The sequence below is a fragment of the Tiliqua scincoides genome, chromosome 5, assembly GCF_035046505.1.
Source record: "Tiliqua scincoides isolate rTilSci1 chromosome 5, rTilSci1.hap2, whole genome shotgun sequence".
NCBI classification, from domain to species: domain Eukaryota; kingdom Metazoa; phylum Chordata; class Lepidosauria; order Squamata; family Scincidae; genus Tiliqua; species Tiliqua scincoides.
In genome coordinates, this window is record NC_089825.1 from 143,916,224 (window position 1) to 143,931,303 (window position 15,080).

The 15,080-nt window shown below is 45.3% G+C and overlaps 1 protein-coding gene across 1 annotated transcript in view; it reads right to left on the bottom strand.

Annotated features, from left to right (window-relative positions):
• Positions 1-1,896: 1,896 nt before the first annotated feature.
• Positions 1,897-15,080, bottom strand: part of LOC136654055 (perforin-1-like) — a 136,272-nt gene continuing 123,088 nt past the window's right edge. Inside the window, exons 7-8 of the mRNA XM_066630917.1 lie at positions 2,014-2,289; positions 1,897-1,913 (exon numbers count right to left, since the gene is read on the bottom strand). Coding sequence (XP_066487014.1) covers positions 1,897-1,913; positions 2,014-2,289 — 293 coding nt within the window. The remainder of the gene's footprint in view (positions 1,914-2,013; positions 2,290-15,080) is intronic.

Consider the following 15,080-nt stretch of genomic DNA (forward strand, 5'->3'; position numbering starts at 1 on the left):
TCACTCTAACAGCCACTTTTCCTTCTTTTATTCCTAACCACTCTTATCGTCATTCCTGAGAACTAATTCTAATTTTCACCAAACAGCAGGCAACAGGACTTGTGGGGCATGTTCAGCATTAGATGAGGATCAAGAGGATGCTGCTTGAATCAGCATATAATTGACTATGCCATACCCTCAAAACTAGAGCGAGTTGGGCAAAACCAATGCCATTGTTGGATTCAGTGCCCCAAAAATATCCTAAATTCATTCAAACATCCTTGGCAACTGAAAAAAAAGGGTTTTGGTGTTGTGGTTTTTTGTTTTTTGTTTTTTTGTAGGCCTGTGTAATTATTAAATATTACTTATTTTTTAAAAAAATGGGGCTGGCTTGTATTATATTACTCAATGGAACCCTCATAATAAGGGATACATGCACTTACAGGCATGCATATTGCTCATAATATTTGTCTGGGGGAGCTTGGGGCATTTTAGAAAAAAATTACATGGGAGTGGATTTTAAAAGCAGGAGTTTTGATTCATGAAGCAGGGTGGTTCCTATGATTATTGAAAGGGACCATAATGTTCCCAGAAAGAAGAGGAGGAGCTGGGGCATTCATGAGTGATCTGCATACATGTCCTTTATTCCCTAGGGCAGTGGTTCCCAAACTGTGAGCCGTGACTCCCTGGGGAGCCATGGAAACCAGCCAGGGGAGCCACAGAATCCTTGTGAAAAACCCACCACCCTATATGATGAATAGGATTGTAGCCCCAATGGGGAGCCACAGCCAATGGCCCAGTAGGTCAAGGGAGCCGCCAGTCAAAAATGTTTGGGAACCACTGCCCTAGGGCAAGGGTGAAAGAGTTAGATTAGTCCCATAGGGCTGTCTGCCAGGTGACATGGGGTAAGAGGAATTGATTCCTCTTGCTCTGAGTTGTGCAAAATTCAAATCTTACCCTGCATTTGATATAGTGTGGGCCAGCCAGCCAGCCTGTTCCAGCACAGGATAGGATATGGCTGCGTGTCTCCACTGCATCTCTTTGTGGAAATGTCACCACTTCTGTGACAAGATGTGTCACGACTGATATTTTTGTTATTTATGGATTGAATAACTACTTTTATCATCCATCGGACCCCAGGGCAGTGACGTCACTGGGTTTCATGTCATCCAGTGCAGTGTCACCCCCCATTCTCTTTCTTTCTTTCTTTCTTTCTTTCTTTCTTTCTTTCTTTCTTTCTTTCTTTCTTTCTTTCTTTCTTTCTTTCTTTAATAGATAACAGTACAGGTCACCAAACCAATCAGTAACCAACAAAAAACCAGTGGACGACTTAATGACACTCACACAACTGAATAGGAGTTTGAGTATTGGCTTTAATACATGGAAATAAGAGCTGACTTATACTAATGCCTTATTGGTTCCATGTTGTGTCATAATAGCGCCTCATTGGCTCTTAGAAGAATAAGGGCACAATCCTAACCCACTTTCCAGCACCAACAAAAGGGCAATGAAGCTCCAAGGGAAGGAAACAAGCATTCCCTTACTCTGAGGAGACCTCCGTGAGAGCCACCTAACTGCAGGATGAAACACATGTCCCATTGGCACAGCTATGCCAGTGCTGGAAACTTGGTTAGAATTTGGGCCTAAGTCTCTGTCAGGGGCTCGCTGCCTGGTCAGCCCCTGCCTTACCTGGAGGTGCAGGGGGGGCGGAGGACAGGTGGGGGAGAGCCACAGGAGGCGGAGGGCAGACCCCACCAGTTGCTCCTGCAGGCTGCCAGGGCTGGCGGGGAGCCATGGGTGGGAGGCATAGCAGCCCCCAGAGAGGCTCTCCTCCCCAAAGTGCAGGGGTGCCAGAGGACAGATGGGGGAAAGCCCCGGCTGGCAGGGGTGCAAACCCACGTCAACCCCCGCAGACAACTAGGCACTGCGGGGAGCTGGGGGCAGGGGGAAGAGCAACCCCCGGGGAGGCACTCACCCCCTCCCCCACAGTGCTATGGGCTGTGTAGCTTCAGCAATGGCCATGCGTTGCCTCACCCGTGGCCGCCTGGGAGGCGGAGAAGGGAACCCTGTGTCTGAGCCCGGTGGGGGAGGATGTGTGGGGAAGTGCTGCCGTGGATGCCACCGGGTCTTCTCGCCCCATGGGGGGACTCAGCCAGGAGCAGGGTGGTGGGGAGACAGGTGGGGAGGAGGAGCAAGAGGCAGGCTGGGGCGCAGAGCTGCTCAGCCAGCGATCAAGCCTCCCCGCAGACTCAGACAGCAGGGCGGGGTTGGCTCCAGGATCAGGTGCGCAGGCTGACTGGGTGAGGCGGCCTGGGGAGAGGGGTGGAGTCGGGAACTCCATAAAGGCCGGGGAGGCCAATGATGAGGGGAGCGCAGGGCAAGGCTAACAGCCAGAAGGAAGGCTGCATGCCCATGAGACCCAGGCTACCTTAGAAGCCAAAGAAGGGGACCCGGGTGGATCTAAACCCCCCTTTTGGAACTGAGGCCACTCTGCCTCACCCTAGGGACCTGTCACTGGGTGAGTCTGAACCCCTTTTTGGCCGGAGGACTCTCAACCCCCTCCCCGGGATCTGACAGTCTCATTGGTCAATTTTGAGTTACAGAAATCTACTTTTTATTACATAAGACACAGTTGTGTGTTTGTTTTATGGTTATTTGGCTGTAATATTTGATAGAATAGCAATATGTCAGTACGGTTTGCTTCATTACATTCTACATTAAAGTACCTATGCAATGATATATAACATGATGGAATTAATTATAGAACCCAAAGTTTCCAAAATTTTGGCCACTGATGGTGTCACCCCCCAAGAGTGCCACTTGATGTGATGTGCCCCCTCCACACTCCCTAATCTTGCTTGAATCTCTCAGGACCAATTGGTGGAGATGCAGAAAGAGCCTTCAGGAAACTGATTTATTATCATCAGACTCCCAAATAGTATTCCCTATTTTGGCAGAATCCTTGCCCCTTTGCCCCTTGTCCACCAGAGTGAGACTCACAAGCCACCAGTGCCCAACCCTGACAAAAGAACACCACACAGGGTAAAATGTTTTACAAGTTTATTTAAGTTTAAAGTTCATAAAACACATAGAAGGTAGGTAAGTACTTAAGGGTAAGGTAGTAAAAGGTAATGGGCAGCTTAATCCTGAGCTGCTCAGTGCCCAGGGCTGCCGAAAATGGCTGCTGCTTCATCCTACATACTCAGCGGGCAGCAGCAGTGGCTCCTTGAGATAAAAGAACTTTTGTCCCCTTCCCCTGGGTAAGGTGAGTAGCCCTGCAATGGGGCTACTCAATTCTATGCTGACCCAAGGGTCAGCATAGAATTGAGAACCTCCATGTCAGGCCAGCAGCCCGACACGGAAGCTCAGGATCTGGTGGAGCTTTGCTCCAGGTCCTGACTTCCTTCTGCCCCGCTCCCTCCCCCAGCATGCCCTCTCTCTGCCCTCCCTCCACCTCCCTTTGCCCTGGAATGCCTCCTCCCTGCCTCCCCCCGTGCCCCCATCTATTTCTACGCTACCCGGCGTTCTATGCAACCGCCAAGTTGTGGAGCACAGGTGCTCCACCAGCGCTAACACTAGCACTCCACCGGTACTGAGGGCCGCAAATGTGCCTTATGGATAGGATTGGGCCCTGAGTCACCACAGGTCACCAGAGGGATAATAGGTCACCACCTGCCCAGGACTTATCACCTAACCCTGTCTCTCCCTGCAAGCAAGTTACAAGCTGGCAGCTTTTCCTCCTGCTGCTACTTTGTCAGGAGATGTCTCCATAGAAACCAGCAGTTACTGTTCTCCTTCAGCAGGACAGATGAAGAGAAGCAAAAGCCCCCAAAGAGAATGGGCAGAGACCTGAAAGAGGAACCCTGACCTGAGGGAATGGACTGCTTATACAGCGGACCCTGGAAAATTCTGGAAGGCTTTCCATATATGGCCTATCCATTCCATTCTGTATCCATTCAGAGTAGGACCTGCAGTCTTCCCGCTGGCTCTCCAATGTCCCTTCCCACCTTTTCTGCCTTTTGTAATTATTGTGCACTTTTTGGTTATAACTGAACCATAACACAAAGGGAAAACACAGAAAATTTTCCCACTATATCTGAGCCAGTTCCACCTAACCAGTGGAACTGGTTGGAACTGTGGTTGGAACCAGTGGAACTGAGCCAGTTCCACATAACATGGAGCTCAGCAACCTGGAAGTCTTTTTTTGTTTGTTTTTTTAAATACTTTAGTTTTATTAAAAGCAAGCACGCACACACATACACAAAAAAAATTAAAAAGACATTACAAGTTGTGTGACAAGTGCAGAGATCTCAAACTACATTTCTTTGTTCTACTACAAAATCATACAAAAAATTAGTTCAAATCATAAACAGTGTAGACCTATTATAAAATACTTTTTCCACACAAAGAGAAAAATAAAAAAACATAAACGTTAACTCCTAACTACTCATCAAATCTACTTGGCCCACTTTCCCCTCAATGCACAGGAAGTTCATGTATGGTTTCCAATTGTCCATAAAAATTTTTGCTGACTTTTCTTTTAAAAAAAATGTAAGTTTGTCCATTTCTGCCAAATCCAATATCTTTAACCAGCACTCTTCCAGTATGGGTATCTCTGGAACTTTCCAGTATTTGGCATACAATATTCTTGCAGCAATTGTCATATATAAAAACATAGTTTCATAATCTTTCTGAATCGAATCATCCAATATTCCCAACAAAAAAGCTTCTGGTTTAATTTGTAAATTTACCTTAAATATCAACTGCATTTGCTGGTGTATCAAAGTCCAATATTTTTTCACTTTTGTACAGGTCCACCACATGAGATTGAATGTTCCTTCTTTCTTTTACACTTCCAACATCTATTCGGTACATTTTCAAATATTTTTGCCAATCTACCTGGAGTCAAATGCCATCTATACATCATTTTATAAAAGTTCTCTTTAAGGTTTACATTCAAAGTAAATTTCAATCTTTTAACCCACAAGCTTCCCATTGCTGCATGGATATCTCATGACCAACATTTCTTGCCCATTGTATCATATACTCCTTTCCCTCTTCTGTCTCAAATTTTAATAATAACTTATACATTTTAGTAATGACGTCCTTCTACCAGACTTAATTGACTCTCCAAAAGAGACATACAATCTTCAAAACCATACATTTTCTTATCCACTCTGAATGCTATATATACTGAAACCATTGACAACTAAATCCCTCCCCTAAAAGCTCCTCTCTTGTCTTCATTCCATATTTAGTTTGTGTAAAAATTATTAAATTTCTATATGATAACCAAGTTTCTGTAGAATCTATATGCTGACTGTCCCGTCCAAATATCCCAATTCCCTTCTAATGCCTGCTTTTTGGCTAATTAACACCCTCTTTATCTCTAGAACAACCGCTGTGGTGTGCAAAGGAATGAACACAGAACTCCTTATCTATAGCAACTACCCAAATTTATTGCTATGAACACAGACACTCCCTGCAAGTCCTCTTGTCTTTCCCTCCCCAAAACTCCACTTAACTCAGTGGGTAAAGGTCTGAAGATTCTAATTCAAGTCCAATCCGGTCTCCAAAGCACAGTCCAGTCTTCCCAGTCTTCTGTGTCCTCCAGCAGAGTCCTGGCAGTCCCCTTCTCCTGTAGGTCTGGGTCAGGTAGCCCTCTGGGTCTGGTTCCCTCCGGGTCAGGTAGCGTCTCCCTCTGGGTCGGCTTCCGGCTGGGTCAGCGTCCGGCTTCTGGCTCCTTTGGTCCTTCTGAAGCTGCTTTTTATCCTTTGTGTCCCATTAAGTGCAAATGCAGCTCAGCTGTGAGCTACCTCCTTAGCTCATTCAAAGCCCCATCAAGGTCGAAATGAAGCTCAGGTGTTCAACCAGGTCTCCATTGGCCTTGATTGATTACAGCTGTGGAGCCAGCCCTGCCCTTCCCAGAGCTATCAAACAGCTGTCAAAACATGGGATCACTGTCAACACCACATCATCCACCTGATGATCTTCTGATCTTCCATTACACTGGCCAAAAAAAGCTTCTTGCGGAGAGATCCATAATGGTATTTTTGTTTAAAATCTATTTTTGTATTTACTTCATACTCTCAGCAAAGCGTGTCTAACATAGTGATTTTTAAATTCTTGATTTGCTTTTAATTTATAATACCATAAAAATCCATGCCATCCAAACCTTATATCTGAACCTTCTAGATACAATAATCTCTTAATTCATAACAACAACCATTCTTTTAACCAAACAGAGACACATGCTGCATAATAAGTCTTCAAATCTAGCAGCCAGGAAGTTTGATGATGATGCGTGATGTCACCACCGAGCATGCAGGAATGCTGCATATAACAAGGGGTCTGTGTACCAGCATGGAACCTTAGAGGAAATACTGATCCCAAACTAAAATTCATCCACAAACTTGATGAGAAAACTGGTTTAGAGGAAAAGTAAAGGCAGTTAAAATAAAAGTGTAAAAAAATCTAAGACTAAAATGAGATTTATTAGAAGGAAAAATAAAGGTACGTTCATGGCCTCAGAGAGATCGGGGAAGGTTTTTTTTTTTTTTTTTTTTAGCTAAAAAGCTAAAATTACTGAAGAAGTGGGTAAAGCTCCTTCTGTCCTTCCCTGAGTATACAGTTTGTCTGGGTCCACCCAGAGCCTAGGTTCCTAGCAGATGAGAGTTCACAGGCAGGGCAGTAACAGGAAGAAGGTGGGAAGCAGCCAGACCATCAGGGGAGGAGTGAGAAACCAGCCTCCCCTGGAGCCATGCCAGCTTGAACAGCCGGCCATGGGAGACCTTCAGACGCTACAGCCTGGTGGTGGGCAATCCTTCCCAAGGCTGGGAGAACAGCCAGATTGAAGCCACAGCAGGCACTCCAGTGTGCTAGTGGTCACCCACCTCCACCCAGTAGTTGGCTGAGGCTCAGCTGCCTGGTGTGCCCACCCCTGCTGAGTGGGAGGCATCAAGGGACCCCAGGGCCTTCTGGGGCATCCCCAGGGCTTACATCAGTGGCAGGCAACTGAGTTGCCGATACCTGCCACAGGAGAGCGGCCTGTGAATGATGCAGCTGCCAGGCCAGAGCAAGGGACTGGCCTCATCGACAACTCCAGAAACCCCACTAGCACCCCTGGGCCATCCTCGCCCAAGGCTGTCGGGGGCCGCCAGTGCCCCGGGGTGCAACATGTTCTCATACCTTTCCACTCAAATGCCAAACCCCATTCAATTTCAATGTGTCATTTCTTCCCATATTTAGAGTCTATAGATTCCTTTTTGTTTGTTTGTGCTGATTAGTTACAGTGCATCTTTGACATGTCTTGGATGAAACCCCCTTTGTTTTTAGCATACTTTTAAAAGTATTAACACTGGTTTTCCTCAGATGCCTAATCTGCAAAGCTAGACCACTGTGTTCTCCAGGCCCTGGTCTCATGATATCGAAAAAACCTCTTTCTCAGTGGTCATGATGTTCAACAATTACAAAGGCCTACAAAATTGATGGTCAGAAAAGTTTTTCCCAAAATTTATGGTGGTTTGATATGAATTTGGGGTGCTGATTCCAAAAATGGCATCCGTTTTGCCCTATTTGTCTAGTTTTGGAGAAACGTCATAGTTTCATTAGTGAATGGTTCAAGCAGCTTCCTCATGAGGAAGCCTACACCATGGTTTCCTCATGAGGAAGCTGCTTGAACCATTCACTAATGAAACTATGACGTATCTCCAAAACTAGACGTGATCGGGCAAAACTAATGTCATTTTTGGAATCAACACCACAGATATACCCAGGAATTGGTGTAATGTTTAAGGAAGCAAAATGTGTGTTGGCCTGTGATATCTTTGTTTTCCAGTTGACTCCAGCAGCCTCATATGTGTCAAATTCAGCTTTCTTATCTAAAACAAAGTGCTGAGCCGATCAGCTGAGTAGGACTCACATTCTCCTTAGGAAACAATGCCTTATTGATAAGGCATTAAGGGATAAACCCAGGAACTTTCCAAGACAAAATTAACAGGACAATGGGATGCAGAAGTGCAAGACTTCTCTCCCCCCCCCCCGCCCCTGTAGCATGATCCAAGGCATGTTTACTTTGAAGTAACTCACTCAGAAGGAGATAGGCATACAACAAGATTTTGTGTTGGGGACACACACACACACACACACACACACACCAAAATAGTAGAGTGCTGAAAACCCCACTCATTTCAACATAGAGTTAATCATATCTCTTCAATAAACTTTGTCTACAGTTATGTTTTAGAAGCGTTTAAAAATCCTTTTCTATTTGAAAGCATTTTAGCAGTTATGATGAATTAGCAGTTATGATGAAAATGCCATTCTTTTTTTCCTTCCACCTCACTGTAGACCATTTTGTCTTTTCTTTGCCTCAGGGGTCTGTTTCACATACCATGCAAGTAAATACAATTCTGGAAAAAAAACAGACATTGAAGATTTCTCATACTATGGGATCTTTCAACTCATGGGTGTTTTGTATTGTGGAGAGAGAACGCCGCATTTAAATATTGCTTTTCCTGAAAATACAATTTGTGATACCTGCTGTGACAGTAAGTTATGTGTTACTACAAGGCACTATCTAAAGGTTATTTGCATGATCCAAACAGGTGGGTAAAAGTTTTGAAGGAGGGCTCCAGGCTTTTCTTCTGAAAACAACTGTAGATATGTCTCTTATCCAGAGGAAAGTCTAGGCAGTCTTGGAGACCAATCCAGGTTGTAAAAGGACATCTTTTTTTCCCCTTTGAACATTTTCCTCTAGAGCTAAGCTTTACAGAGGATGGAAAAATCCAGAGGTAGCTGAAGCCAGTGGCGTAGCTAAGGGGATGCAGGGAGTAGCAAATACACTGGGATACAGCTGCTGGGGGGGCAACATCAGGGGCTGGCGGGCAACAACAGAGGCAACAGGAACCATGATCCCTGAGAGGATTGACCTGGATCCCTGGAATAACAACATCCAATCCGATGTGGTGGGCCAAATGCCCCCCTCCTCCTCCCAGAACATGAGATTCTCAAGTAAGATTTCCTTTCTCTGTAGGAGGCAAGGGGGGGGCATTTGTCACGACATGGGATGTGAACAAGCAGTCTCTCTCTAGAGTGGAACAGGATCAGGCAATGTTATGACACCTTGACCACTTTCTGCCAAAGGCTGCTTCAGCTGAAGTTGCCAGGTCAATATGGTAATGTCTAGTGAAGGTACTAGGGGCTGACCAGGTAGCAGCTCCACAAATGACCTCAGGTGAACAAAAACCATCAAAGGCGGTCGAGGTGGTAGCCCCCTGATGGAATGGGTTGTAATCCCACGGGTAGGGAACTGTCCCACACTCCGATAAGCCAATTCTATAGCTGCCTTCAGCCATTCGGAAAATCTAGAGGCTTTTTTATCCACAGATTGACCCTGAAATAAGACAAATAGACAATCCATCCTTCTAATGTCTCTGGTACGGTCTCTGTAGATCCTGAACGCTCTACAGCCAGCCAACATATGCCATTTCTGCTCCTTCAGATGAGTAAGTTTAGGACAGAAGGAGAGATTATCTTGGGCCCTATGGAACCAGGAATCAACTTTTGGAACAAAAACAGGATCTGGTCTTAACACCATTTTATCTTTATGAAATATGCAGAGATTAGGGTTAACAGAAAGGGCCCCCAACTCTGAAAGTCTCCTGGTTGAAGTCACTGCAACCAGAAGAAAAGTTTTCAAGGTTAACTCTCGAAGTGGAATGGTGGCCAAGAGTTCAACGGGTGGACCCATGATAGAAGAGAGTACCCTGTGGAGATCCCAAGAAGGAAAATGATGGACTGTAGAGGGATTAATCTGTGCCACCCCCTTGAGGAACTGTCTGATATGTGAATGAGAGGCAACACTATGACCTAATTCGGTCAACAACATGCTATTTATGCCTGAGGACTGCCTCTGTGAGTTGTTAGTGCTAAGGCCCCTATCCAGCCCAGCCTGCAAAAAGTCTGAAATGTACTTGGGCTTAGCTCTGAGAGCAGACATCCCTTTCTCCGGGCACCATTCCTCCTCCGGGTCTGTTAGAGATAATTGGCCAAAACATACACAAACACTAGAGTCTATTTACAGGCAGTATTTACAGGTAGAAGGCAGTTCCAGAAATCAGCAAGCAGAGGCAGTCCAGCAAACAGTCCAAGTAGTCAGTAAATCAGGTATCCATCCAGCAGAGATTCATGCAGCAACTCACTCCTACAACTCACCCAGTGGAGTGTGCTTGTTGGCCATTTATACTCCTGTCAGCCAATGGGAAAGGCCATGACCTCATCCCTGAGGAATGTCATTGCATCATCCTGGGTAGGGATTGCATTAGCTTTTTCCATCTCTCCTTGTTCTGTGCAATGACTCAGCACTTTGCCCTGATTGGTCCTTGCCCCATTGTCTGACAGATATGCTTACATTTGCTTATACACAGCAGCAGTCTGGTAGGCCTGCCTTATCCAGCCACCAAATTGCCTTGCTGTATGGGGCACATACTGTAACAGGTTCACTCCATATATTCTGTGGAGTCTTTTTTTTTTTTTTTTAAGAGGCCAGGTGTGTTGCCAAAACCTTGTCACTATAGCCACACAGGATTAAGGTTTCCCTTTCAACCTTCAGGCAGTCAGCCTGAACACCCCTGGGTGTGGATGCAAAGGTGGACTGGGCCTCAGCAGGTCTACTTTGTCTCGCGGAGTGCACTTTCGACCCGCTGCGAAATGAAGGATCTCTGGGAACCAAGGACAACAGGGCCAGAAAGGAATGACAAGAATTGGTAATTACCCAATTACCCTCATGTCCTTACCCAATTACCCTCATGTCAAAATGGCCCTCATGTCCCCATTCTTTTTGGGAACCAGGAAGAACACCAAATACACACCCTGGCATTTCTGTTTGAATGGCACGGGTTCTATAGCCCTGATGTCCTTTTTCCCCAAAGGAAGCACCTTCCTCTTATCCCTATTCTCAATCAAAAGGGATTTTTTTTTACGGCAATTCTTAGCTTTTTTGGGAAGCCTTGGCTCAGAGGTAGCTAACTCCTCTGCCGAAAGAAAGGCTGCCCTTGCCATAATAGAATTGGCTGCAGAAGTCCTCAAGGCTAGAGAGGAAAAACATAAGAACAGTCCTGCTGAATCAGGCCATAGGCCCATCTAGTTCAGCTTCCTGTATCTCACAGTGGCCCACCAAATGCCTCAGGGAGCACACAAGACAACAAGAGACCCACATCCTGGTGCCCTCCCGTGCATCTGGCATTATGACATAGCCCATTTCTAAAATTGGGAGGTTGCACATAAACAGCATGGCTTGTAACCCATGATGGATTTTTCCTCCAGAAATTTGTCCAATCCCCTTTTAAGGACATCTAGGCCAGATGCCATCATCACATCCTATGGCAAGGAGTTCCACAGACCAACTACACGCTGAGTAAAGAAATATTTTCTTTTGTCTGTCCTGACTCTCCCAACACTCAATTTGAGTGGATGTCCCCTAATTCTGGTGTTGTGTGAGAGTGTAAAGAGTATCTCTCTATCCACTCTGTCCATCCCATGCATAATTTTGCATGTCTCAATCATGTCCCCCCTCAGGCGCCTCTTTTCTAGGCTGAAGAGGCCCAAACACTGTAGCATTTCCTCATAAGGAAGGTGCCCCAGCCCAGTAATCATCTTAGTTGCTCTCTTTTGCAATTTTTTCCATTTCCACTATGGAAATGTGGAGATGTGGTGACCAGAACTGAATGTAATACTACAGGTGTGGCCTTACCATCAATTTGTACAACAGCATTGCAATATTAGCCGCCTTGTTGCCAACACTGCTCCACCAATCTGTTATGCCCGCATTCTCCGGCAATCTGTTGCTAACACTGCTCCTTCACATGTACACGTGTGAACCCACATGTGTCATGTGCACATACACAAATACCTGAAATTGGGGAAATTAGCAAGCCAGAGGTCAAATCTAGCAGTGTGACAAGGTTTGGGATTGTTGACATGGATGAGCAGTGCACCAAATCTCAAAGTGCCTCAAAATTAGGCTAACAGTAACCACAAGACAGAGTTTTTCAAAGAAGATAAAGAATTTATTGAAGAATCTTTTTTTTTTTTGGGGGGGGGGAGAGAGAGAGAGAGAGAGAGAGAGAGAGAGAGAGATCAGAAGGGGGGAATCACCTATCCTAGTCTGCTGGTTTGCTTGAGTTTGAAGTCCTTCTTGAACAGCAAGGCAGGGCTGCAAAATTCCCAGGTTCTTCCAAAGTGAAATGCCAGGCTGTACTCCTCCACTGCCTCTGGAGTGAACAACCTCTCCTTCTCTTCCTGCGTCTTCTATCTTGTTGTCTTGATCTGTTCTGTTGTCTTGAGCTGTCTAATCTGCTTCTAGAGCAGGGAAGTTATAGGAGTGAGTGAGTGATGCATTTTGGGCTTTCTGGCCTTGATCGAGTTTCTTGATGGCCCATCCAGGAAGATTCTACTGAACAATGGTGTGGCAGGGTGTGTTGTCTCAGGTGGAAGGACTTCTTGGCCTAGGTACTACCCAGTTGGGCAATTGTAATTCAATTTAACATTCAGGCAGGACTTGTTCTTGCTAGCTATCTTTTGTCAGACCTCAAGCACCCAGATTTAATCAACCACAGAGGGGCCTTTCCTTGGGAGCCAGCAAAATCTCATCCCCTTTCACTTTAGGGAGGCCTGCCCAACTCTGAAACCAAGATGGACACGTGTTTGGGGAAAAGGGAAATACCTTTTCTAATGATCCCAAGCATAGAATTGGCCATCTTCACTGCTGCTGTGCATTGGGTCAACACTTTCATCGAACTGTCCACCACCACCCCAAGATCCCTCTCCTGATCTGTCACAGACAGCTCAGAACCCATTAGCCTATACGTTAAGTTTTGATTTTTTACCCCAATGTGCATGACTTTACGCTTACTTACATTGATACGCATCTGCCATTTTTCTGCCCATTCTGCCAGTTTGGAGAGATCCTTCTGGAGCTCCTCACAATCACGTCTGGTCTTCACCACTCGGAAAAGTTTGGTGTTGTCTGCAAACGTAGCCACCTCACTGCTCAACCCTGTCTCCAGGTTATTTATGAAGAGGTTGAAAAGCACAGATCCCAGGACAGATCCTTGGAGCACTCTGCTTTTCACCTCTCTCCATTGTGAATATTGCCCATTGACACCCACTCTCTGTTTCCTGGTTCTCAATCAGTTCCCAGTCCATGAGAGGACCTGCCCTCTAATTCCCTAACTGTGGAGTTTTTCAGCAGCCTTTGGTTCAGCCGTGTCAAATGCCTTCTGAAAGTCCAGATATATAATGTCCATGGGTTCTCCCACATCCCCATGGCTGTTGACCTTTTCAAAGAATTCTAAAAGGTTTGTGAGGCAAGACTTACCCTTACAGAAGCCATGCTGATTCTCCCTCAGCAAGGCTTGTTCGTCTATGTGTTTTGAGATTCTATCTTTGATGAGGCATTCCACCATCTTACCGAGAACAGATGTTAGGCTAACCGGCCTATAGTTTCCCAGGTCCCCTTTTTAAAGATTGGTGTGACATTTGCTATCCTCCAAACCTCTGGCACTGTGGCCGTTTCAAGGGACACGCTGCATATTTTAGTCACAAGATCAGCAACTTCATTCTTCAGTTCCTTAATAACTCTTGGGTGGATGCCATCAGGGCCCAGTGACTTACTGATCTTTAATTTGTCAGTTAGGTCTGAAACATCTCCTTTAACGTCTGACTTCATTTCTTGATCAGGAGGGGCTGTTCGGGCAGCGGTATCTGTCTGAGGTCTTCTGCCATGAAGACAGATGCAAAGAACTAATTTCATTTCTCTGCCATCTCTCATTCTCCTTTTATCTCCCCTTTGCCTTACACACCATCAAGAGGGCCAACCGCTTCTCTGGTGGGTTTCCTGCTTCTAACATATTTGAAGAAGCTTTTATTATTCCCCTTAATGCTGCTGGCCATATGTTCCTCATAGTCTCTCTTGGCCTCCCGTATCACCTTCTTACATTTCTTTTGTCACTGTTTATGTTCCTTTTTATTCTTCACATTACGGCTAGACTTCCATTTATGGAAGGAAGCTTCCTTGCCCTTTATAGCCTTTCTAACTTGGCTCATTAGCCATGAGGGCACCCTCCTGGATTTAGATGAACCCTCTCTGCAGAAGCGCGCATGGCCTCTGGGACACCAAGTGCCTCGGGAACAAAATGCCAGGTAAGACACCACGAGTTTAGCACCTGTGCAAGGAGAAGGGGAAGGCAAGTGGACCTCTTAGTTTTGGAGAAGGAGAGGGAAGACTCCCTGAGTTGTGAAGAGGAGAGGAGGAAGAGAAGGAGAAGGTAAGTGTACTCTTTCCAACTCTTTGTCTTCTAACCTTAAATCAACCTTAGATGAACACTGAAATTTAGCTTTACCTTTAGTTTAGCTTTACCTAAGTTAGCACCTAATCTAACCTGAGGGAGGGATTCTAAGGTCCAGCAGGTTGGGGCACAGGAGCTAGGTAAGGGCAATAAAAATAAATACGTAAGTGCGTACAGAGGTCTACTCTGAGCAGGAGCAGGGTCCTACTTGTGAGTAAGAGCCCAAGGTACAGGCACTTGGAAAAATAAATAAAACAGAGGAGGATAAAGTGGAAAGCAAGTTTTTCTACTTGGTTTAAATTAACCCTATACTTAACCCAAGTTAAACTTAATCTAAGTTAGAACATAATCTAGATGTTCAGTAAATTAGGACACAGGATCTAGGTGAGAGAAATAAATAAATAAATAAATAAATAAAGGTGCACACTTAATAAAAACAGGATCTTAGCAGGGCTAAACAGGATTTAAACCTTAGTGTATAAGTTCTGCAAAGCTAAAAAACTCTTAAACCAGTGCAGTTTAAACTCAAATAAAAAACCAACTTGAGGTTAAAAAACAGTCCAGCCTTAGAGAACTGAAGTAGGAGGGTAAAAACCTAGGATGGGCCAGTTCCCACTCAGCCAGGGCAATTTAGAATAGTGATTGTCCTTTAGGTCATAGCAATTGACCTTTATGAGTTGATAAGAGCCCCATTAGGCAAATCCAAGCACCCCATTCAGGGAAATCTCACCTGGGAAAACCAGCTCCTTTTCA